Raw genomic sequence first — 26,637 nt, 5'->3', positions numbered from 1 at the left:
GTTGCATGATCTGTACAGTAATTGCAGCATTTTGTTTTTATTTCTGATTTCCAGCATTGATATATATTAGTTTGCATCATCTATCTAATTTTTGCATCCTATAAATCAACCTTGCAGATAAAGTATATATTTGTGTACATGACGTGATATTTATGTGCTTTTTAAAATCCTTTTTATAAGATTTGTACTTCTTAACAAATGCATGTATTTTTCACACTCGCTGGCAGAAAGCTGTATAGCTGCTAAACAAACAATTTATCACCTTTCTCATTTTTCATTGGCTCAGCATTAGCACATTACCCACAGGATGTAATTGTTTAATTATTGTCTATTAACTAATTTATCATTATCTAAGGTATTTTCTTCATCTTATCTATAAAAGTGATAGACTTTTCAGAAGCGCCATCTTTATTTCTTTTATTCCTTTGTCTTACGTAACTTAGCATTAATTTCCCTCTTTTCTCTGCTCTTTATTTAGTTTTCTTAGTATTTGTATGTTTGTTTGTACTCTAAAATAAATTGAAATCTTGGAATTCAGACTGTGTGCTATTTTTGGCTCCCAGAAGAACCCCGAGGATTAGAAATTAAACAGAGATACAGCAGTGCATAAATGGTTTTATTATTTCGTAATGAAACACAGTATAGTATATGAGCACAAATAATGGAGAAGATCTGCATCTTAGTATCTTGGGCCCATTATATTTGTGTTGCGCTCAACCCACATTCTTTGTCTTCTTAACAGTATAAACGGCTTACAAGTCAAAGCACAGGGGTACACCTTTGAAATTCCCTAGTAATTCCAGCATTTGTAATTGGTTTAAATTTGCACCCACCAAAAAGACCAAGATAACAGTCCTCCCCTCCCAATCACTTCATGCAAGTATTAATGAGGTTTTGAGGGCAGGAAAGACTTCCTTTGAATTTATTAACATTTGCTCTGGATTTCTGGACACACTTTCTAATAAGTTCAAATCATCTTTCATGCTAAGATAACTTACTTCTTTGTGGTCTGCATCCCCAAACTCTCAGCAGATTAACGGGCATGAGTTTAGCCTCAGGTAATTTGATTTTTTTTTCTTCCTGTGAAATTGTAATGTTTTCCTGCCAGCGCGTGCACTGTGTGTCATTCACTCACCGCCAAAATATCATGAGGTAAATATTAATAATACACAATCTACAGATTGAAGCCGACTAAAAGGATATATTTAGATATAGTTCAGTTGAGCATCTTTTCAGTCATTATATATATGAAGCATGTTGTATGCAAAGAAAGAAGGAAGTGGATCCTTGGTTCTATTTTTCCTTCAAATGAGCTCATTTGGATGATTTGGATGGATGATTTGGATGAATGAGTCAGACACAAGCTGAGATCTGGAAACCTGTCTCTTTATTCTTTAGCTGATCCTCTCCATGGCATAACTGCTGCAGAATCTGGGCATTCTCACAGGCGGGCACCTGAAAGAAGACAGCAATCACTTCGTGAGGATGCACACATTCCAGCCAATTAGGGTTCCTTTCTAATTGTATATAATCTTCCTTTTGGTTCAGCCTTGTTAAGTATTGACCAAAGCACAATGCCGACAATGCTCCCTGCTTACCTTCATCTATGTTCTGGGAAAGCAGACTAGCGATCTCGATAGACGGTCTAAAAGGAACAGTATTAATTTAGTTCTAGGTGACTGTTTTTGAGCCGCGGTTGGTATTTTTTATCGTCAAGTTTGACACTTTCTGGTTCATGGCCCTGTCGGCTGAGCTTTTATTATTTTCCTTAGTTCAGTACAGTTCTTTTTGAAGCCAAGTGAACTGTTCATTCTGTGTCTCTCCACCTGCACTTGTGTCATCACCAAAGTCCGATCACTCAATTTTCCTCTGCATTTCTTGTAATGTTTCTCTGAATTTACCAGAAAGATATGAAGGCATCACCGAGCTCCCAGAAGTGAACATGGGTGGAGATATGTGGATCTACTTTTACAAATGGTGGACATTGCTGTCAGGGAAAGAGCATTTCAGCATCTTAAGAGAGACCACAAAGGCTTTCAGCATTGACCCATTAAATGGGATTTCTACGCTGACAAACCATTTTCTAACAGTGCAACCCGTGGTTCTTATTTTTTAAAGTCTTGATCAATCTACCAGGAATCATGATGATCATTCACAAGTTAAAGATCTTCTGCATGTGTTCTACTCTTCACCAAAGATCATCAAGCCACCATCTTGGTATTATCGCCCATTTGATGAGATGCCAGAAAAACATCTGTATCTGTCTGCAAATCATAAACACAAGATATTCAGGAAGAGCTTCTTCCCCTTTGCCATATGATTCGTAAATAGACATTGTACCCATGGACACCACCTCACTGCTTTTTATATCTATATTATTTCTGTTTTGCACTATTTTTAATCTAATATACATACTTACTGTAATCAGTTTATTTTTTTCTTTCTATATTATCATGCATTGCATTGTACTGCTGCTGCCGAGTTAACATATTTCACGACACATTCCAGTGATAAACCTGATTCTGATATTCCGCAGATGCTGGAAATCCAGAGCCACACACACACGAAATACTGGAGGAACTCAGCAGGTCAGGCAGCATCTTTGGAGAGCTGAGTTGACGTTTTGAGCAGAGATCCTTCATCAGGACTGGAAAGGAAGGGGGAAGAATCCAGAAGTATCTGGCTGCTCAAGTGGACCAGATGAGTGGAACAGAATTTCTTTAACTATCCAGCACTGATGATGACACAGCTAATGCTTCTACTCCATTTGAGGCCTTACTCTTTGCAAATTGGCACAGCATTTCCCGATCTCAAAATTTGTCTCAAGGTGCATTACAAACTCGACTTCATTTTCAATAATAATTGACCAAGCAAAAACAGGTATATATTTTTCCCATCCTTTTTAATTTTTGTTGGTTCTGCTTACTATGACCAATCATATTTTTGAAGGGTACAGGTCGAGCATCAGGCTGTCTTTGATGGTGATATGTTATTAATGCTGGCAAGCTGGCTATTTGGACCAAGCAGATTATTACAAACGAGCACCTCCAATCTGAGGCAGTTTTATGATTCGCCGCAAACGAAAAACAACTACAGTTCCCGGTGTCCACCGGGGTCCCGGTGACGGCTTGTTCGGGGCGGATCAGACATGATGTCATCCTGGTAAATTGGTGCTGGCTGGGTTTGTAACCATCCTCCCCAGGATTGGGCGTCCTCCTCTGGTCGAAAGCATCAGCATCTGCACACTGAGCTGCCATCCTGCCAGCTGTTTTTTGTGCAGCCCAGCGCCTGCAATCACACGACTCTCATCCATCCGAATGAAAAAGGCGTTGCCAGCTGCAAATGGGTGAAAACTGCCGCCGCCGAGTATCTGATCTCCTGTCTCCCTGCGCTGCAGATCATCACCGTGCAGTGCATCCCTCGCTCGGCTCAGGTTTGTATCTTGGTAGTGCAGACTGAATGCATTGCTTTGCTTGCCGTTCTCCGAGTAATGATGCGTAACCCGTGCATTGCTTTATTGCAGACACAATACATAGAGCGAGTTGTTATGCCGTTTTGATCTGCATTAAGAAGCCTGTATTTTGAGCAAATAAGGTCACCGCCTGCAAAATAAATGAACAAAACCAAAATGTCTAAAGCCAAGACTTGCGAATCGGTGAAGGTTGTTGTCAGATGCCGCCCAATGAATGGGAAAGAAGAGGCGGCTGCTTGCGAGCAGATCGTGGATATGGATATGAAATTGGGACAGGTGACTGTTCGCAATCCCAAAGCCACATCCAGCGAGATGCCCAAGTCATTCACGTTTGACGCCGTCTATGATCACAGTTCCAAGCAAAGCGAGCTGTACGATGAAACAGTCCGCCCTTTGGTTGATTCGGTGTTACAGGGCTTCAATGGGACAGTTTTTGCTTATGGTCAGACGGGGACAGGGAAAACATACACCATGCAGGGTATCTGGGCCGACCAAGAGAAAAGAGGAATCATTCCTAACACCTTCGAGCATATTTTCACCCATATCTCGCGATCCCAGGACCAGCAGTATCTTGTGAGGGCATCCTATCTCGAAATCTACCAGGAGGAGATCCGAGACCTACTGAGCAAGGACCAGAATAAAAAGCTGGAGTTGAAAGAAAAACCGGAAACCGGCGTTTATATTAAAGGTAAAGAATGTTTTTATTTCTTCAAAGTTGAACATAAATAACGGTCTATTTTTATTCAATGCAACAGTAGTAATTAAAACAGGCACAATTGGGATTAAGACTTGGTGAGAGTTGTTTTTGCTGCAGACTCTCTTATGGACACCAACGATTCTGTTTGTTTTCTTCAGAGATAATGGGAGGAGTCGATGGAGGCAGAGAGGAGTTCCTTTCATCAAATTGCATTTTCTTTTCACATGAAGTATTAAAGAGCAGGCCAATGATTCTAATTCCACTCATGTATGAACTTTTCATAAGAGGATTAGTTTATGGACTGTGCTTTATAATAAGTCTCAAACTCTCCACTCAACAAAATTGGACAGCTGCAGTATTCAGATGATGCCCAAATCATAATGCTGCGAAAGTGAGTCAAGCGCGATATCATGTATTTACTTCTCAGTCTCTTCAAACCATTATGATTTTCATTTAACCTTCAAATCTGTGGGCATAGTTTTGGATCACAGTCAAATATAATTGGAATAAGTTGGATGACACTCGATATTCTTGTACAGTAACATCAGCAGCATTCACAACGCGACTTACCAAATGACACAATTCCTTCCATTGAACATTTCAGTCATTGGTAAAATTGGCCATTATGCTTTAACAATAACTCAGCAGAGTGCTGTTAGATTGTTTTATGGATTTATTTTTCTTAGCTTTGTAACCTCCCATTTATAAGATTATGAGTACAGAAGACTGTTCCATCTTCCCCAACAATGCTTTTGACTTAGGGAAAGCAGTTAAGCGCAAAATATTTATCACTTCACAGAATTTGAACAGTCTTTTTGACAAGAATAGGCATCTTATGGGTATCATCACAAGTTCACTGGATCACTGGTAAAATGTAACTACTTTTAGAGGCTTTTTTTTGTTCATTTTTGTTTTTGAAAAAAATCCAATTAACTACATGAGGTTGGTTTGACAATCTTGAGAACAGCATTCTTTAGCAGGGTGACATCCCAGTTTTATTTCTTCTTTTCACAGCAACATTAGTCATAAAATCCATATTGAAACACTGGAATAAAGTCAGACGGAGCAGCATTTCTACAGTGCAAGAATCAATAGCTTTCTCTGTTACTTTGTAGAGATTTAGGAAACTAGGATTGCATAGTATACATTATAATATAATGTATTCTTAATTTACAGATCTTTCATCCTTTGTAACTAAAAATGTCAAGGAAATAGAACACGTAATGAATGTTGGAAACCAGAACAGAGCAGTTGCATCCACCAATATGAATGAGTACAGTTCAAGATCTCATGCCATTTTTGTTGTTACAATTGAATGCAGTGAGCTTGGCCTGGATGGTGAGGATCATATCAGAGTAGGCAAGTTGAACCTAGTTGATCTTGCTGGAAGTGAGCGTCAGAGCAAAACTGGTGTCCAAGGAGAACGCTTGAAGGAAGCTGCTAAAATTAACCTTTCTCTATCTGCTTTGGGTAATGTAATATCGGCTTTGGTGGATGGCAAGAGTACACATATTCCCTATAGAGACTCAAAACTGACCCGCCTGTTAGAAGACTCCTTAGGTGGTAATGCTAAGACAATTATGGTGGCCACTGTTGGACCAGCATCCAGCAACTATGATGAGAGTTTAACAACTTTGAGATATGCCAACAGAACCAAGAATATTAAAAATAAGCCAAGGATTAATGAAGACCCAAAAGATGCATTGTTGAGAGAATTTCAAGAAGAGATTGCAAGATTGAAGGCACAGCTGGAAAGAAGAGGGATGCTCAGTAAGAAAAGAAGGAAAAGCCAAAAGAAGATCATTCTGGAAGGAGAAGAGCTCATGGATGAAGTTGAGGATACTGACGATAACATAGAAAAGAACATGGAGAATTATCTAAAAGAACAAAAAGAGACATTGGAGAAGGAAAAAGCAGCAATCCAAGATGATCATAACTTAGTGGCAGAGGAAAAGCAGAAATTGTTAGAAGAGAAAGAGAAGATGATGGAAGATCTGAGGAAGGAGCAGGAAGCCACAGAGCAGCTTGCTGCCAAGTTTAAGGTAAGGATTTCACATGACATTTCTCAAGGTCATTTTACATTAGAGTATAGATAAGTTTTGTTAAAATAGGATGTTATAGCAACTCAAGTGAAGCACATGGAGATGTTTCAATTGCTTGTTCTTGCAGATATCTCTGGTGTCTAAGCACAAGGAGTGGGCATTGATTGGATGTAAAATTAAACTAGTTTAATACTTTGTGCAATTCAGAAGTTGCAAAGTGTGTATAGTAGCAGTGTCACGTCAGAAATAAAATTTCCATTATTGTTAGTGTTCTGGCTGTGTCATCAGTGACACAGCAACAAATCATCTGCAAGTGCAAAAACTACAAGGGATTCACATTTATCCGTTCAATCCTTTGTTGAACTTGTTTTTTTTTGTGAACACATCACAGAGGAATAATTGTTTCTCTAATGCAAAAATAATTCAGTAGACTGTTTATGAGATTGTCTCCAACTAAATAGTATTTAATTCATATTTAATTTGTTTCAGAAGGTTTTAATGTTGGTAACTCATACTAATAGTACATAACTCTGGGAACAATTTTAATGACAAATGTTTAAAATTAACAGAGCCATATCACCTCTGTTTCAATGCTTTACCAGCCCAGTATCAAGCTCTGTCAACTACAAACACAGTCCAAAATTATGATCTCACATTTTACTAAAGTACAGCAAAAACACATTTTGTACCTCATCCTTTGTATTAGAATAAAATTGTGCCTTTTATGGACTTGCAATTTTTGAGAGGTAAAGTGCTGTAACTTAATGGTTTACTTATTAAGTGTTGGTTCTATTGTGTGTGAAATCATTGTTGCATTGTTATAAATATTTTCTTCCTAAAGTATTTTGTAAAGTGTCCAAATTCAAACATATCTCTATAAAGTTGTAGAGATGCAAATAATTTTTAACAAATATTCTTTAGCAGTTCATTCAGATGGATTGTTAATAACTAAGGCTATGGTAATTTGTGATCAAGTCGTAACCCAGCTGGGTGCCTGGTGAGCTCTCGGGTGATGCCTTTAATGCCTGGTTGACTTGAAAGGGAATGCTGCACCCAGTCCTGACTGATTGAGAAAATACATCTGGTTCCCTTCAAGTCAAGGAGAGATGAACCCTTCAAGTATTTGGGTTCATCTCTCCTCTTTGGCTGATGATAGAAGATGTCTTCATTCCACAGAACACGAAAGATCTGGAGCTACTACTGTATATAAATCCCAGTGATTGTGTTAGGTTGTAGCATGAATAGGAAGCTTCAGTTGAAAAGCAACTATCTCCCCAATGACTAGGCTTTGTCTGGACGTGCCCTACCTGCAGGCTTCTCAAGCCTTTGAACTTATGATTTTGCACCACGAAACTTCAAAAGTTTCATTTCTCAAGAAATGGTCAGTAAATACTGAATGCACAAAAGAGCCGTTCTTGCTTTCAGCTATATATTGTGCATTTTGATGTTTATATTTTGAATGATGTATTTCACATTAATGTTATTGGTTGGAGAGTGCAGAATACTATGGAAAATGGAACTCATTATGTGTGAGTAGAAGCATCTGCTTCATGTATAAATAAGACTGTTATGCTGGTGATTCCAGTGTAAAGCCAGTGGGTCTCAGCGCCTCAACCGTTTCTACTAACATTTGGTATGCTATGAACTCACTGCAAAATATGATATGCAAGACACTCAGATGAAAGAGAAGAGGAGAAGATTTATAACAGGGAAGAATACCTTTGGTACTTTGGAAAACATCTGCTTGTGTTTTATGAATATAATCTATTATTGTAGGTGAAGAGAATACAAGGAATAAGTAAGAAATGTGAGACGGTAAATATATATGTAGTGATCAAGAATTTTGAACAGTAAATTTGATGAAAAATGTGCTATCAGAAACATCCTAAGTAATACCAGTAGAGAAAGTAAATCTGAATTTTCGTATAGCTATCCCATAACAGCAAGAAATATAGTCTCATTCTACCTGTGAACACGTGTAAAGATGTTAGTTGTTCACACACACACCACTCATACATATGAATAAAGATTGAATTTTCTATCATTGAGTCATTGATTAGGTTTTAGGGGATTCAGGTCACAGGTTTGTGAAGCTACTTATGAAACTATCGTTTTTCCTTAAGGACTTTCTGTGCCCTGACCAACAGAATGAAGGTGTCCCTTTCGTTCTTGTTCCTGGGACATACAAGATGAGTGGTTCAGTGTGATTCATATCCTCATTTCAACCACATAAAACTGTGGTACTACAACCACCATTCATTTCACAAGCCCTACAGAAGTAATGTTGTTATTGGGAGACTCATAATGTAGGTAACTGCAGGGTGAGCCACCAAATCTATTTATCCTGGTCCATGTTCTTAAATCCTTGAGTGCACAGTGGGATAACACAACTGGATTGTTTTATCTGACTGGCAAAATGTTACAACTGGTATGCTACAGGGATCATTACAGGAGTCTCATCTTCTTCCACAATTTGGATAAGTAACTTGGCTAAAGGCACCAGATGAGATAAAGATAAACTCATAAAATTTTATCATTTATTGCTTATGGCTGAAATAATACTGGGGCCTGATGCTGATATTGGTGTTCAATCAGCATTTCAATTTGGACCCCACCAGTATCTGGAAGATATTCTTCCTTGTGCCTCCCAGGTTCTTTTGTCAGTTGCCTTACATCTGTAATGAAAATAGAAAATCCTGGAAACATTCAGCAGGTCAAGAACGTAGTTGATCTTTCAGCCTAAGATGCTTGGTCAGAGAAGGTGGGGATGGGTAGGCCATTCTCCTCTGATCTCCCTCATTAACAAGGCATTTTTGCTCACAGAACTGCTTCTCACTGGATTTTTTTTGAATTTCACACCATTCTCTGCAAGCTCTTGGAGGCTCTTGTGTGTGAAAATCCCAGGAGATCAGCAGTTTCTGAGATAACCACCCGATGAGCACCAAAAATCATTCCATGGTCAAAGCCACTTCGATCACATTTCTTCCCCATTTTGCTGTTTGGTCTGAACAGCAATGGAACCTGTTGACCATGTCTGCATGCTTTTATGCATTGAGTTTCTGCCACATGATTGGCTGGTTAGGTGTTTGTATTAACATGCCGTTGTACTGGTGTGCCTAATAAAGTGGCCACTGAATGTAGTAGCTTCAGGGAGTATGCAAAGGAGATTTACCAGGTGCTACCTGGATTAGAGAACATGTTTTATGAGGAAAGGGTGAGTAAGCTAGCGCTTTTTTCCTTTAGAGTGATGGGGGACGTGAGGAGACGATAGAGGTGTATGAGACTATGAGGGGTGTTGAAAGAATGGACAGCTATCTCTGTTTTCAGGCACATAACAAATTCCTAGCCAGAGAAGTCATCGTCTGTGAGTTTGAGATTTATCTCCTTGCACCCCCCATATATTAATCTGAATCTTTACCAAACCACAACAGATTTCAACAAATTTCACAAATTTCACAACATAGCAGACACGGAACAGAATCAACAAATTTATTCGTAAGGCCAGTGATGTTGTGGGGATGGAACTGGACTCTCTCATGGTGGTGTCTGAAAAGAGGATGCTGTCCAAGTTGCAAGCCATCTTGGACAATGTCTCCCATCCACTACATAATGTACTGGTTGGGCACAGGAGTACATTCAGCCAGAGACTCATTCCACTGAGATGCAACACAAAGCGTCATAGGAAGTCATTCCTGCCTGTGGCCATCAAACTTTACAACTCCTCCCTTGGAGGGTCAGACACCCTGAGCCAATAGGCTGGTCCTGGACTTATTTCATAATTTACTGGCATAATTTACATATTGCTATTTAACTATTTATGGTTCTATTACTATTTATTATTTATGGTGCAACTGTAACGAAAACCAATTTCCCCCGGGATGAATAAAGTATGACTATGACTATGCCTATATGCCAGTGATAGTAAATCTGATTCTGAAACTCGCTTTTTGTCCACTATGCTAAAATACCTCTAAGTGTTGCCTTTCCAGACATAAACACCATGAAGTTTCCTGAAGTAGCAAATCATTGACATGAAGGATCAATGTTATGGCTCACCTGTATATTGTCTGTGCCAGTCGAATGCTTTTTGTGATTACAGGGTACAGTACTAATAGTTCACTTGTTGAATGCTGCTACACTTGTGTTATATCCGTGGAATGAATGTGGAGTACCTGTGGCATGGGAGAAATTTATTTTGCTGACAATCATTATGTATGGATTTCCGAGCTGTAAATATTGGCAGAGTTCTTCTTAGGAGAAGTAGATAAATGAAGACAAAAAAATAACATTTTTTGAAGTATGCTTTTGGAGACCTGGCTGATATCCATAGCGTTTCAAATTGTCAAAATAGGCTGATGAGTCAAATAGTTTCCTCACAAGCAAGAGAAAATCTGCAGATGCTGGAAATCAAAATAACACACACAAAATGGTGGAGGAACTCAGCAGGCCAGGCAACATCTACGGAGAAGAGTAAACAGTTGACGTTTCAGGCCAAATAGTTTCCTCATGTGTTGTGATCCTATTACTGTTATTCTATGAGATGGTGTTATAAAGCAGGAGCACATCAAAAGAGATTGAAAACACAGCTTGCGACCATTAGCAACACAAGCAAAATGTTGGAGGAATGAACTTAGCAAGTCAGGCAGCATCTATCAAGAGCATTCACGGAATCTCTTGTGTTCATGATTTGTTGAAATTGTTGAAACGGAATCAGGAAAGCTGAAAAAAAAATGTTTGTTCAGGGTGAAGGTACAACTAAAGGAAAAGAATTTGAGGAGGTCTAGGGAGTGAATAGTGAATAGATGGGCCAAGTGAAGACTTGTAAGCGTTCCAGAGGCTCCTTTGTGCTGGACATTTAGCATCTGGTGGAGGAATGACAAGATTTGAGAAGCATTGCCTAACTTTCTAACTGCAATATTTTACTGCCTTCCAATAGTGCCATTTAATGTCTAATAAAGTAACAACATGATGGAGAAAAGTATATGTGAAAGGAACTTACATTTTTGAGGAAATTTCTGTGCCATCTCTTAGCTGAAACCAGAGACAGAAAAGAGAATGTCCACAGAATGGGAATAGGAGTAATCATCTATGTGCTCCCTGAAAAAGTATATTTGTAATTGTCTATTTAGACTTTCAGAGGGCCTTTGGTATTACAAGCAAGTTACTGGCATGCTTAGAGCAGTGGTCCCCAACCTTTCTTGCAATGTGGACCGGTTTATTATTGACAATATTCTTGCGGACCGGCCGACCGGGTGGGGGGGGAGGGTAGGGTTGCCAACGGACAAGAGTAACTGTCAAATACGTTGTGTTTACCCCGAGAAGACTACAATTACCATGAAGCCTTGCACGGGCACCTGTGTGCGCATGCGTGTACGTGCCGATTTTTTCTTCTACAGATCGTTTTTGGCGATGCTGTTCGGGGGGTTGTTAATCACAACTGGAATATAGAAGATCAGTCAACTATAAATCACTTATAAGTGGCTAATACACTCAATTTCGTTTCTAAAAGGGTTTATCTGAGGAATTTAATATTAAACACACAGCGCATATTTTCCTCTCATGAATATAGTGATAAATCACTTATAAGTCAATAGCATCATAACATTTTAAGTAATGTTTGGATATTAAACACACAACACATATTTCCCCCGTATGAACATATAAAATCATTGCAACACACCAATATCACTGAATCAGTGGGAGCCCTGGGCTTGTTTTCCTGCAACAAGACGGTGCCATCGAGGGGTGATGAGAGACGGTGATACTCGAACGGGGTTCCTTATGTTCAGTCTATTCCGCAATTTAGTTTTCGTTGCATTCATTGCAGAGATATGTTGGAAATGGAAGCAATGTTTTCAGTGCTTTCGTGGCTATCTCGGGATATTCAGCCTTGACTTTGATCCAGAATGCCAGCAGAGATGTTATGTCAAACATACTTTTCAGCCCGTCGTCATTTGCAAGCTGGAGGAGTTGATCTTCTTCCCACGCTGACATGGATGACGCGTGCGTAATGACCTCGCGTGCGTTCAAGCTCAACAGTGGACTTGACAGGGAATGAGGAAAGGTTCAGCTGACTCCTAGCACCAAATCATATCGTTTCCTCGCGGTCCGGTAGCACATGCTTTGCGGCCCGGTGGCTGGGGACCACTGGCTTAGAGCATTGGCTGAGTGGTAGGAAGCAGTGAGTAGGAATAAAAGGATCCTTTGCTGGTTGGCTGCCAGTGACTAATGGTGTTCCACAGGGGTTGATGTTGGGACCTCTTCTTTTTATACTGTATATCAAAGATTTAGATGATGGAATAGATGTCCTTGTTGCCAAGTTTACAGATGATACGAAGATTGGTGGAGGATCAGGTAGTTTCGAGGAAACAGGAAGGCTGCAGAAAGACATAGACAGATTAGGAGAATGGGCAAGAAAATGGCAAGTGAAATACGATGTTGGAAAATGCTTGATCACGTGCTTTGCTGGTAGAAACAAATGTATAAGCTACTTTCTAAATGGGGAGAAAATCCAAAAATCTGTGATGCAAGGGGACTTGGAAGACCTTGTGCAGAACACCCTAAAGGTTAACTTGCAGGTAATATCAGTAGTGAGGAAGGCAAATGCAATGTTATCATTAATTTCAAGAGGTCTAGAATATAAGAGCAGAGATATGACGTAGAGGCTTTATAAGGCACTAGTGAGGCCTCCCCTAGAGTATTGTGAACGGTTTTGGGCCCCTCATCTTAGAAGAGATGTGCTAACATTGGAGAGGGTCCAGAGGATGTTCACAAGGATGATTCTAGAAATGAAAGGGTTATCATACGAGGAACATTTGATAGCTCTGGGTCTATACTCGCTGGAACTTAGAAGGAGGGGGGATGGTTCTCAGTGAAACTTTTCGAACATTGAAAGGTCTAGACAGAGTAGATGTGGAAAGAAAGTTTCCCATGGTGAGGGAGTCTAGGACAAGAGGGCACAGCCTCAGGATAGGGCGTATCCATTTAAAACAGAGATGTGGAGAATTTGTGGAATTTGTTACTATAGACAACTGTGGAGGCCAGTTTGTTGGGTGTACTTCAGACAGGGCTTGATAGATTCTTGATTGGACATGGCATCAAAGGTTACAGGGAGAAGACCAGGGAGTAGGGCTGAGGAGGGGAAAACAGGATCAGCCATGATTGAGTGGTGGAGCAGACTGGATGGGCCAAATGCCCTCATTCTGCTCCGATGACTTATGGATGACTTATGGTTCATAACTTGAACAAAATTTAAAAAGCGGTGCTTAGCAACATCAAGGGTAATTAATCCACATTGTACCATCTCAATCTTTTAGTCAGAAAGGCTTGTCAGTTATTCAACTGATCTTTTTCACATAATTTTGCATTTGAGAACTTAAGTATTTGACTAATCAAAATAGGACATACATGGTAAATGGTAGGGCATTGAAGAATGCTGTAGAACAGAGGGATCTAGGAATAATGGTGCATAGCTCCCTGAAGGTGGAATCTCATGTGGATAGGGTGGTGAAGAAAGCTTTTGGTATGCTGGCCTTTATAAATCAGAGCATTGAGTATAGGAGTTGCGATGTAATTTTAAAATTGTACAAGGCATTGGTGAGGCCAAATTTGGCGTATTGTGTACAGTTCTGGTCACCTAATTATAGGAAAGATGTCAACAAAATAGAGAGAGTACAGAGGAGATTTACAAATGTTGCCTGGGTTTCATCACCTAAGTTACAGAGAAAGGTTGAACAAGTTAGGTCTTTATTCATTGGAGCATAGAAGGTTGAGGGGGGACTTGATAGAGGTGTTTAAAATTATGAAGGGGATAGATAGGGTTGATGTGGATAGGCTTTTTCCATTGAGAGTAGGGGAGATTCAAACAAGAGGACATGAGTTGAGAGTTAAAGGGCAAAAGTTTAGGGATAACATGAGGGGGAACTTCTTTACTCAGAGAGTGGTAGCTGTGTGGAACGAGCTTCCAGCAGAAGTGGGAGAGGCAGGTTTGATTTTGTCATTTAAAAAAAAATTGGATAGGTATATGGACAGGAAAGGAATGGAGGGTTGTGGGCTGAGTGCAGGTAGATGGGACTAGGTGAGAGTAAGCGTTCAGCACGGACTAGAAGGGCCGAGATGGCCTGTTTCCGTGCTGTAATTGTTATATGGTTATATGGTTATCTTTACACTCTTGTATTTAAGGTTGGAAGATCCTCACACCAATCACTAAATTAACTAATCTAAATAACTAACCCACCCTTTCATTCATTAAATCAAAGTGCGATTTACTCAGTGTTGTTTTGATACATTGACGTATAATAAACATAAAATAGAGTGTTCCAGCTTTATTAGGAATTTGAGGTAGTTTGCTTTGTCTTGTAAGTTTCTACAGATGTATGGTGGAGACCATTCTGACTGGTTGCATCATAGTTTGATATGGAGGCTCCAATGCACAAGATAGCAAGAGGCTACAAAGATTTGTAGAGTCAGTCAACTCCTTTATGGGCAGAACCTTTTCCACCCTCAAGGATATCTTTAAGAGGGAGTGCCTCATGATGGTAGGATCCATCACTGAAGATCCTCACCGACTAGTATATGCTTCCTTCTGATTATAACAATTGGGGAAGAGGTACATGAGTCTGAAGACCCACACTGAACGCTTCAGAAACAGCTTCTTCTCCTCTGCCTATCAGATTTCTCAGTTGCCCATGAAACTGTGCACACTACCTTATTATTCCTTCTTATTGCATTTTTTATCACTTTAAAAAAATTCTAATCACTTTTGTGTCTTTGCACTGTTCTGCTGCCACAAACAACAAATTACACATCATATAAGTCAGATTTTTCAGATTTTGAAAAGCTGGTCACAAGCAGCTCTGACTTCAACTCTGGGAAAACCATGAGGCACATCCCATTTTATTGCCCCAGAGTTTGTCTTTCCTCATTTTATGACACTGTCTCTGAGAATTAGTTTTATAGTTGCTTAGCCATTTGGCATTTTAGCCATTTGTTCACGGCAGCACACAAAAGTGGAAGCTCACACTTCAACAGTCTGTGATGTTACTAAAAGTCCCTTCCCTTTACAGGTTGATGTTTTTGACTTCACTTCAGCAGATTTCAGTTTAAAGTTCTCCCTTATTCAAGACTGACAAACACATTGATACTAAATGCATATATTCTGTTTAAAGATCTTTAATCTAAAAAACACTTAGTCAGACAGACATGGCCAACCCAATATGATCCAAAATCAGCTTTTTTTTTTCAGATTTCTCGCTGTTGCCTTCAGGAAGAAGGTACAGGAGCCTCAGGATCCATATCACTAGGTTCAGGAACAGTTATTACCCCTCAGCCATCAGGCTCTCGAATCAGCGGGGGTAACTTCACTCAACTTCACTTGCCCCATCACTGAAATACTCCCACAACCTATGGACTCACATTCAAAGGTTCTTCGTTTCATTTTCTTGATATTTATTGCTTATTTATTTATTCATTATTATTATTATTATTATTTCATTTTAATTTCTTACTTTTTGTATTTGCACAGTTTGTTGTCTTTTGCACACTGATTGTTTACCCCGTTGGTGCAGTCTTCCATTATTCTGTTGTGGTTATCGGATTTATTGAGTAAGCCCACAAGAAAATGAATCTCAGGGTTCCATATGGTGACATATATATATATTTACTTTGAACTCTATTAACATGCTTGGTGACTCTGGCTTTTGCCACTTCAGAAACCGAATCAGGTTTATTATCACTAGCATATGTTATGAAATTTGTTTTTTTGGTGGCAGCAGTACGGTACTGTACATAAAATAATTACTGTAAGTTACAGTAGGAAGTATACAAAGAAACTAAGTTGAGCAAAAAGAGCCAAATTATAAGGTAGTGTTCATAGGGGAAGCAGCTCTTCCTGAATCATTGAGTGCGTGTCTTCTGGCTCCTGTACCTCCTCCCTGGTGGTAGTAATGAAAAGAGGGGTGGTCCTGGATGGTGACAGTCCATCACCTTTTGAAGATGCCCTCGAAGGTGGGGAAGCTCGTGTCCATGTTAAAGCTGGCTGAGTTTACATCCCTCTGCAGATTTCCTGATCCTGGATATTGACATCTCCATACCAGACAGTGATGCAACCAGTCAGAATGCTCTCCATGGTTTATCTGTAGTAATTTGCGAGTCTCAGGTGACATACCAAATCTCTTCAAACTCCTCATGAAATATAGCTGCCAGTGTGCCTTCTTCATATTGGATTAACGTGTCGGGCTGAGGATAGAGCTTCAGAGATGTTGACATACAGGGATTTTTCTCCACGATGTAATTGTAAATTTTTTGGTATATTTTTCTTTATTGCTGGCGGTTTGATGTTTACTTCTAGAAGCTTTTTGTATAACACATGGCTCCGGGGTTGTACACCTAATGGGTTTTCCCCCCCACTTTTTCTGCTCAGTAGGGTTTTATTATTATCACAATATTTTCTAATCTTTAAGATAATGTCTTTTCTCCTTGAGACATTGTAAGTGTTGTTACTTCGATGTACTCGTGTATCTTTTTTTGAATAATATAATAATAAAAAGATTTGAAAAGAAAGAAAGACATCTAGGGATTTGAAGTTGCTCACCCTTTCTACTGCTGACTCCTCGATGAGGGCTGGTGTTTGTTCCCTCGAACTGGCTTTCCTGATGTCCACAGTCAATTCCTTGGTTTTACTGACCAAGATTATTGTTGCGGTACCACTCAATTAGCTGATCTCTCTCACCCCTGTACATCTTCTCGACAGCGTCTGACCCCTTGTCACATTCACTTGTGTTGAGAGCAACAGAGAGATAACAAGGGAACTGCATTGTTCTGAGGGTGAAGTTTCCTTTGTTGGTTGGAAGGTTGGTATTTATTGCTCACGTCTAAATCATTCTGAAGGCAATGATGTGTATCTTCCTGATTTACTGCGGTTGTCATGGTGAAGAAACACTGACGTCATTGCTTTAAGGCGGGGGTATCCAGCCTGGGGCCCACGGACCTCTTGGTTAATGGTAGGGGTCCATGGCATAGAGAAGGTTGGGAGACGCTGCTTTACGGCAATTCCAGCACTATGAGAGGCTGATTACACAGGAAAGGGAAAATATATTTCCGTGTGTTCGTTCCAGAAATATAGGATAGGAAAAGGTGAGAGGGATATGCAATTGGAATTGGTTTATTATTGTAACATGTACCAAGGTACAGTGAAAAGCTTGTCTTACATACTGGTTATATAGATCAGATCGTCACACAGTGTATGGACAATGTAAAGCAATAACAGAATGCAGAATAAAGGGTAACTGCTGCAGAGAAGGTTGCATTGCAGGAGACAGATCAGGGAGACAGCTAGGTACAGGAGCACAACAAAGTAAGTTGTGAGGTTAAGTTCTGATGAAGGGTCTCGGCCAGAAACGTCGACTGTTTTAGATGCTGCCTGACCTGCTGAGTTCCACCAGAATTTCGTGTGTGTTGCTTGGACTTGCAGCATCTGTAGATTTTCTCTTGTTTGTGAGGTTAAGAGTCCACTGGGAACTATTCCACAGACTTAAAACAATGGTGTGGAAGCCGTCCTTGAGCCCGAAGGTACGTGCTTTCAGGCTTTTGTATCTTCTGCTCAGTGAAAGAGGGGGGAAGAAAGAACATCTGGGACGGGTGTGTAGCCTTTAATTATGTTGGCCGTTTTACTAAGGCAGCGAAAAATATAGTCAGAGTCCATGGAGGGGAGGCTGGTTTCCTTGATGTGCTAAGCTGTGTCCATAATTCTCTGCAGTTGCTCGCGGTCATGGACAGAGCCGTTGCCGTACCAAGCCATGAATCAGAATCAGGTGTAATATCACTGGCGTATGGCGTGAAATTTGTTAACTTTGCAGCAGCAGTACTATGTAATGCATGGTAAACATAGAGAAAAGAAAACTGAAATACAGTTAGTATATTAAATAGTCAGATTAAATAAGTAGTACAAAAACAGATATAAAAATGTAGTGAGGTAGTGTTCATGGGTTCAGTGTCCATTTAGAAATGGGATGGCAGGGAGGAGGAAATTCTGTATCTTCTTCCTGATGGTAACAAAGAGAAGGGGGCATGTGCTGGGTGGTGGGCATCCTTAATGACGGACGCCACCTTTTTGAGGCACTCATCCTTGAAGATGTCTTGGGTGCTGTGGAGGTTAGTACCCAAGATGGAGCTGACTAATTTTACAAAGCTATGCAGCTTACTTCGATCCTGTACAATAGCGCCCCCCCATACCAGCTGGTGATGCAGCCAGTCAGAATACGCTCCACAATATATCTGTAGAATTTTTCGAGAGTTTTATGTGACAAACCAAATATCCTCAAACTCCTAATGAAATACAGTCGCTGTCTTGCTTTCTTTATAGCTGCATTGATATGTTGGGACCAGGTTAGGTCCTGAAGAGATATCGACACCAAGAAACTTTAAATTGTTCACTCCCTCTACTTCTGATCTCTCTATGAGAATTGGGTTGTGTTCCCTCATCTTACCCCTTCTGAAGTCCACAATCAGCTCTTTGGTTGAATGATGTTGAGTGCGAGGTTGTTGCTGTGACACCACTCCACTGGCTGGCATATCTCACTCCTGTACGCCCTCTCATCTCCACCTGAGATTCTACCAACAATGGTTGTATCATCAGCAAATTTATAGATGGGATTTGAGACCATGACATGATGCACCCAGACAGGACGCTTTCTGTGGTGCATCGTTAAAAATTGTAAGGGTTGACAAGAATGTGCCAGGTTTCTTTCACCTCCTGAAGAGGTAATGGCATTGGTGAAATTTCTTGGTTGTGGTTAGACAGGCTAATGGTGATGTTTGATTCTAGGAACATGAAGCTCTCAACTTCTTCAACCTCAGCACAATTGATTTAGACAGCAGCATGTGCACTGCCCCCCTTTCTGAAGTTAAGCTCTGGTGCTAACATTGAGGACACGATCAATGTCATGACACTGTGTTCCTAGATTACTAAGCTTTCTATTTCCTTCCTGTACTCTGACTGATTGTTATGTGAGACTCTGAGTGGAATTCACTACAAGAAAGTTTTTTCTTGTGATCTGTAAGTAGCTGAAAAATCTGAGTTTGTGGGAGTGCAGTCTATGGCTGCCTGCACTGATGGGAAGCCAGCCACCCTGGCAAACCACACAGCCTGAGGTGCAACCTAGTCCCCTTTGAAATCAAAGCACGAGGAAATATTTCTTTCCAAATAAATAGCCTGGCATGTTGTTGACTACTGTAGAAATCAACACACCAGGAGAGAGGAAATGAGCTCTGCTGTCACCACATGGAAAGATTTAGTGTTGAGCAAGCTGAGAGTTAACATGACCTGGATGCCCTTGAAAGGAGCAGTGAAGCACAAAAACATGCCAAAATGTCTTAAACACAAGAGTTTCTGCAGATGCTGGAAATCTGGAGTAAAGCACACAAAATGGAGGAACTTGACAGGTCAGACACCATCTATGGAAAGGAGTAAACAGATGACATTTCAGGCTGAAACCTCCAGTATTTTGTGTGTGTGCGCATTAATGCCTTCCTGTGCAATGACCCATTCACATTTCTTATTGATGATGGACTTGGAAAAACTGAGCCTACATATGTGTTGCTTCTCAGAGAGGTGCAGGTGCTTTCCCTGATGAAATCCATCAGTGATCTTGAACTTGCACACAGCAGATTCTCTGGAATTTGTTCCAAGATTAGACTTGTTCCAGGTTAGACCAGCCTCAGAGCCTGTGATTTCATTCATTGGCAGAAAGGGAGAGAGGGAGACATAGAAACATAGAAAATAGGTGCAGGAGTAGGCCATTCGGCCCTTCGAGCCTGCACCACCATTCAGTATGATCATGGCTGATCATCCAACTCAGAACCCTGTACCTGCCTTCTCTCCATACCCCACTGATCCCTTAGCCACATCTAAATCCCTCTTAAATATAGCCAATGAGCTGGCCTCAACTGTTTCCTGTGGCAGAGAATTCCACAGATTCACCACTCTCTGTGTGAAGAAGTTTTTCCTCATCTCGGTCCTGAAAGGCTTCCCCTTTATCCTTAAACTGTGAGCCCTCGTTCTGGACTTCCCCAACATCGGGAACAATCTTCCTGCATCTAGACTGTCCAATCCCTTTAGAATTTTATACGTTTCAATCGGATCCTCCCTGAAACTTCTAAATTCCAACGAGTATAAGCCTAGTTGATCTAGTCTTTCATCATATGAAAGTCCTGCCACCCCAGGAATCAATCTGGTGAACCTTCTTTGTACTCCCTCTATGGCAAGAATGTCTTTCCTAAGATTAGGAGACCAAAACTGCACACAATACTCCAGGTGTGGTCTCACCAAGGCCTTGTACAACTGCAGTAGTACCTCCCTGCTCCTGTACTCGAATCCTCTTGCTATGAATGCCAGCATACCATTTGCCTTTTTCACCACCTGATGTACCTGCATTCCCACTTTCAATGACTGGTGTATAATGACACCCAGGTCTCGTTGCACCTCCCCTTTTCCTAATCGGCCACCATTCAGATAATAATCTGTTTTCCTGTTTTTGCCACTAAAGTGGATAACCTCACATTTATCCACATTAAATTGCATCTGCCATGAATTTGCCCATTCACCTAACCTATCCAAGTCACCCTGCATCCTCTTAGCATCCTCCTCACAGCTAACACTGCCGCCCAGCTTCGTGTCATCCGCAAACTTGGAGTTGCTGCATTTAATTCCCTCGTCTAAGTCATTAATATATATTGTAAACAACTAGGGTCCCAGCACTGAGCCTTGCGGTACCCCACTAGTCACTGCCTGCCATTCTGAAAAGGTCCCGTTTATTCCCAATCTTTGCTTCCTTGTCTACCAACCAATTCTCTATCCACATCAATACCTTACCCCCAATACTGTGTGCTTTAAGTTTGCACACTAATCTCCTGTGTGGGACCTTGTCAAAAGCCTTTTGAAAATCCAAATATACCACATCCACTGGTTCTCCCCTATCCACTCTACTAGTTACATCATCAAAAAATTCTATGAGATTCGTCAGACATGATTTTCCTTTCACAAATCCATGCTGACTTTGTCCGATGATTTCACCGCTTTCCAAATGTGCTGTTATTACATCTTTGATAACTGACTCTAGCATTTTCCCCACCACGCGGGGTTACATTAGCCACCCTCCAATCCTCAGGAACTAGTCTAGGATCTAAAGAGTTTTGAAAAATTATCACTAATGCGTCCACTATTTCTTGGGCTACTTCCTTAAGCACTCTGGGATGCAGACCATCTGGCCATGGGAATTTATCTGCCTTTAATCCCATCAATTTACCTAACACCACTTCCCTACTAACATGTATTTCCCTCAGTTCCTCCATCTCACTAGACCCTCTGTCCTCTATTTCCGGAAGATTATTTATGTCCTCCTTAGTGAAGGTAGAACCAAAGTAGTTATTCAGTTGGTCTGCCATGTCCTTGTTCCCCATGATCAATTCAACTGTTTCTGACTGTAAGGGACCTACATTTGTCTTAACCAATCTTTTTCTTTTCACATATCTATAAAAGCTTTTACAGTCAGTTTTCATGTTCCCTGCCAGTTTTCTCTCATAATCTTTTTTCCCTTTCCTAATTTAGCCCTTTGTCCTCTTCTGCTGGACTCTGAATTTCTCCCATTCCTCAGGTGAGCTGCTTTTTCTGGCTAATTTGTATATTTCTTCTTTGGAATTGATACTATTCCTAATTTCCCTTGTCAGCCATGGGTGCACTACCTTCCCTGGTTTATTCTTTTGCCAGACCGAGATGAACAATTGTTGTAGTTCATCCATGCGATCTTTAAATGTTTGCCATTGCATAACCACCGTCAGCCCTTTAAGTATCATTTATCAGTCTATCTTAGCCAATTCACGTCTCATACCTTCAAAGTTACCCTTCTTTAAGTTAAGAACCTTTGTTTCTGAATTAACTATGTCACTCTCTATCTTAATGAAGAATTCCAACATATTATGGTCACTCTTACCCAAGGGGCCTCTCATGACAAGATTGCTAATTAACCCTTCCTCATTGCTCAATACCCAGTCTAGAATAGCCTGCTCTCTAGTTGGTTCCTGGACACGTTGGTTCAAAAAACCATCCCGCATACATTCCAAGAAATCCTCTTCCTCAGCACCCTTACCAATTTGGTTCACCCAATCTATATGTAGATTGAAGTCACCCATTATAACTGCTGTTCCTTTATTGTACACATTTCTAATTTCCTGTTTAGTACCATCCCCAACCTTGCTACTACTGTTAGGTGGCCTGTACGCAACTCCCACCAGCGTTTTCTGCCCCTTACTGTTATGCAGCTCTACCCATATCGATTCCACATCCTCCCGGCTAATGTCCTTCCTTTCTATTGCGTTAATCTCCTCTCTAACCAGCAACGCTACCCCACCTCCTTTTCTTTCATGTCTGTCCCTCCTGATTATTGAATATCCCTGAATGTTGAGCCCTGGTCACCCTGGAATCATGTCTCTGTGATCCCAACTATATCATATTCATTAATAACAATCTGCACTTTTAATTCATCCACCTTGTTACGAATGCTCCTTGCATTGACACACAAGGCCTTCAGGCTCGCTTTTACAACACTCTTAGCCCTTATACAATTATGTTGAAAAGTGACCCTTTTTGATTTTTGCCCTGGATTTGCCGGCCTTTTACTTTTCACCTTACTACTTTTTGCTTCTACCCTCATTTTACACCCCTCTGTCTCTCTGCACTTGTTCCCATCCCCCTGCCACATTAGTTTAAATCCTCCTCAACAACAGTAGCAAATGCTTCCCCTTGGACATTGGTTCCAGTCCAGCCCAGGTGCAGACCGTCCTGCTTGTACCGGTCCCACCTCCTCCAGAACTGGTTCCAATGCCCTAGAAATTTGAATCCCTTCCCCTTGCACCATTTTTCGAGCCACACATTCATCTGATATATCCTCCTATTTCTACTCTGACTAGCACGTGGTACTAGTAGTAATCCAGAGATTATTACCTTTGTGGTCCTACTTTTTAGTTTATCTCCTAACTCCCTAAATTCACCTTGTAGGACCTCATCCCGTTTTTTTCCTATATTGTTGGTACTTACGTGCACCACGACCACTGTAACATCTTATTCGTGGAAGAATAAGATGTTAATTGTTTTGCACTTAGTTAATGATTTTAGTTATTTAAAGAGTCTTTTTAAGTATCTTAGGTGAATATTATAATTTATTTTTTGAAGAAGTATGCATTCTTTATTGCTGATTGAACTTTCAATAGAATTTAAATGTTTTTAAATGTTGCTGAAATGAGAAGCATTGAAACAACCTGACAGCAAAGTTCGAAGTTTATTAGCAAAGTACATATATGTCAACATGCACAATCCTGTAATTCATTTTCTTGTGGTAAATTCCCTAAAGGTTAATTTGCAGGTTGAGTCTGTGGTGAGGAAGGTAAATGCAATGTTAGCATTCATTTCAAGAGGACTAGAATATAAAAACAAGGATGTAATGTTGAGACTTTATAAAGCACTGGCGAGACCTCACTTGGAGTATTGTGGGCAGTTTGGGTCCCTTATCTTAGAAAGAATGTGCTGAAACTGGAGAGGGTTCAAAGGAGGTTCACGAAAATGACTCCAGGATTGAATGGCTTGTCATATGAAGAGCGTTTGATGGCACTGGAATTCAGAAGAATGAAGGATGACCTATTGAAACCTATCAAAGGGTGAAAGGCTTTGATAGATTGGATTTGCAGAGGATGTTTCCTGTGGTGGGTGGAATTCTTTGCACAGAGAGCTGTGGAGGCCAAGTCTTTACGTATACTTAAGCAGAATTTGATGTGCCTTATTGGTCAAGGCATGAAGGGATTTAGGGAGAAGGCAGGAGATAGGGACTGAGAGGAAAATTGGATCTTCCGTGATGAAATGGCGGAGCAGACTTGATGGGGCAAATGGCCTAATTCTGCTCCTATATCTTATGGTCTTGTGTGCATACTCAGCAGATCCATAGAATAATAACTATAACAGGATCAATGAAAATTCAACCAGAGTGCAGAAAACAACAAACTGTGCAAATGTAAATATAAATTGCACTGTGTGGTCTGACGGGAGGAGAAGATGGCGGCGCGACGCAGCACGCATAACCTCTCCTGTCAAATGATATCGTATTGTTAAATAGGGGCTGTGCACAATCCTGATTTGATGGAGACAGCCGTGAGAGCACGGAGGAACATCTGGAGTAACTTCTGAAATGCCTGGTTGGCTGCCGCTGCTACTGTGCGATCGAGAATCTCCAGAGGGAAGGCTCCAAAATCCTCGGCTTTGCCTGCTGCTGGCAGCCGGGGCTGGGGTAGAAGCGTTTAGCAGAGATGGTGCTCGGTACTCGGTGTCGGCTGGACGGGCTTGAAGTTTTTGGACAACTCAGAGTCGAACTGTGGTCGGGTATGGCAGGGAGAGTTTTCTTCCTTCTCCCGTCTGCGTGAGATGTGGGACTTTCGAGAGACTTTGAACTTTTCACCGTGTTAATGGCCCGTTCTTCATCAAGTTACGGTATTGCTTGCACTGTTGTAACTATATGTTATAATTATGTGGGTTTTGTCAGTTTTTCAGTCTTGGTCTGTCCTGTGTTTCTGTGATATCACTCCGGAGGAATATTGTATCATTTCTTAATGCATGCATTACTAAATGACAATAAAAGAGGACTGCATGTCCTCATAATCTTAAAAAAATAAATAGCAATAAATATGGAGAACATGAGATAATGAGATAAAGAGTCCTTGAAAGTGAGATCATTGGTTGTGTGAACATTTCATTGATTAGGCAAGTGAAATTGAGTGTAGTTATCCCCTTTTGTTCAAGAGCCTGATGGTTGAGGGGTAGTAACTGTTCTTGAACATGCTGGTGCAAATCCCGAGGCTCTTGTACCTTCTAGCTCATGGCAGCAGTGAGAAGAGAGCAAGACCTGGAAGTTGAGGATCTCTGATGATGGATGCTGCTTTCCTAATGTAGATGTGCTCAGTGGTTGGAAGGGCTTTACTTGGGCTATACTGGGCCAGATCCACTACTTTTTGTTGGATTTTTCATTCAAAGGCATTGGTGGTAATACAAGAGGCAGGAATTAGCTCTTGTTAAGGTTTCATTGGACTTCTGTGGTTAAAGCTGATTCTACTTGCTTACATTGTTCAAAGCACTGGTGCGAAGGGGCATGCATGTGGCTTCAGGAGGTCATAGGTAGTCACGTTGGTCATTTATATCCAGACAAAGAAAGTTTTGGCCAAGTACTGGACTAGCAGTCAGATTTCCAGAGCACTGGTAGAGAAACATGAGCTGAAATCAAAATGACTAAGAGTAGCCATGAGGTTACTGGACCACATCTAGTTCATTAATGTCTTTTGAGGAAAGAGATCTGCCATCTTTTATCTGGTCTGCTGGAAAACTGAGGTAGGAAAATGCCCATTCCATGTGAAACTGGGTGTTTCTCTAGAGAATCCTGCAGATTAGATTGTATAAACTGTGCCATTGCTCGTTGCCTTCTGTACAGAGGATATTGATGTTGAAGCGATGGAGAAGATGGTCATTTATTTGCCGTGTCTGAGGTGAAGTGTATGTGACTGGGGTTGGAAGTAGAATGAAAATTGAAAGGAAACTGGGTTATACTGCGGAGAAGATTATTAACTTCACAGAACAGTAATTTAATCAGGGACATGGCGACATTAACGTCTATAATATTTCAGAACATCACCAGAGTTAACATTTGTTCTTGGAGACGAAATGAATACCCCTGAGACATTGCTTTGTAACTACTTTGATGTTAAGCTCTGTGGTAGTGTATTATTGCCGCGATGGGACAGTGTGACTACAATGGCTTTGTATGTTGCAATGCCATTATTGTTTGGTCTTGGAATTCCATCTACATCACATGGCCCTTTAGTCAGAACTGAACAAAGGTGTCATATTGCACTGACTGCTGTAATGGAAATGCAATTACAAATAAAAGCAGTTTTATTTCATTGCCTGCCTCCACATTCTGCAGACAATCAGTATTACAGAGAGCTACGTATGTGGATTATACTGTCTTCCCTCCTCCACTGATCAAGCCAGAAGGGCACATATCGTCAATCTGGTTAACCTTTTAAGAGCCTGAAATATTATATTTTTTTGCAAAATCAAATTTAATAAACCATAATTGATTAGGCAGATAGCTGTGAAAGGTTAGAACTCCATTTTCCAATGAATTCCTCCACAGGGTTTTACATTGTTGTAATGTATTTTGCTGTTAAGTAAATTTAAGCTTTTTTTCTACTGAGAGCTCATGTAATTGGCCGCATTGATCATGTCCAGTTGTGCCGTCAGCAGGAAGCGACACAAGTAGAACACTGTGAGTGTGAGCGCCTCAGCTCCATTGAGCCTGTGATATGGTCCAAAATAGGCTTTTGGCAGGAAACGT

General features: G+C 40.7%; 1 protein-coding gene across 2 annotated transcripts in view; it reads left to right on the top strand.

The window, feature by feature from the left end:
• The first annotated feature begins 3,173 nt into the window (after nt 1-3,173).
• The window catches only part of LOC140210082 (kinesin-like protein KIF3C), a 195,538-nt gene continuing 172,074 nt past the window's right edge, over nt 3,174-26,637 (top strand). For both annotated transcript variants that reach the window (XM_072278892.1, XM_072278883.1), the window contains exons 1-3: nt 3,174-3,433; nt 3,524-4,160; nt 5,346-6,211. In XM_072278892.1, coding sequence (XP_072134993.1) covers nt 3,614-4,160; nt 5,346-6,211 — 1,413 coding nt within the window. In that variant the 5' untranslated portion in view covers nt 3,174-3,433; nt 3,524-3,613. The remainder of the gene's footprint in view (nt 3,434-3,523; nt 4,161-5,345; nt 6,212-26,637) is intronic.

The sequence above is a fragment of the Mobula birostris genome, chromosome 2 (assembly GCF_030028105.1).
Source record: "Mobula birostris isolate sMobBir1 chromosome 2, sMobBir1.hap1, whole genome shotgun sequence".
In the NCBI taxonomy this organism is placed as follows: Eukaryota; Metazoa; Chordata; class Chondrichthyes; order Myliobatiformes; family Myliobatidae; genus Mobula; species Mobula birostris.
The sequence above is the reverse complement of the archived record's forward strand: the minus strand, read 5'-3'. Positions and strand labels throughout refer to the sequence as shown.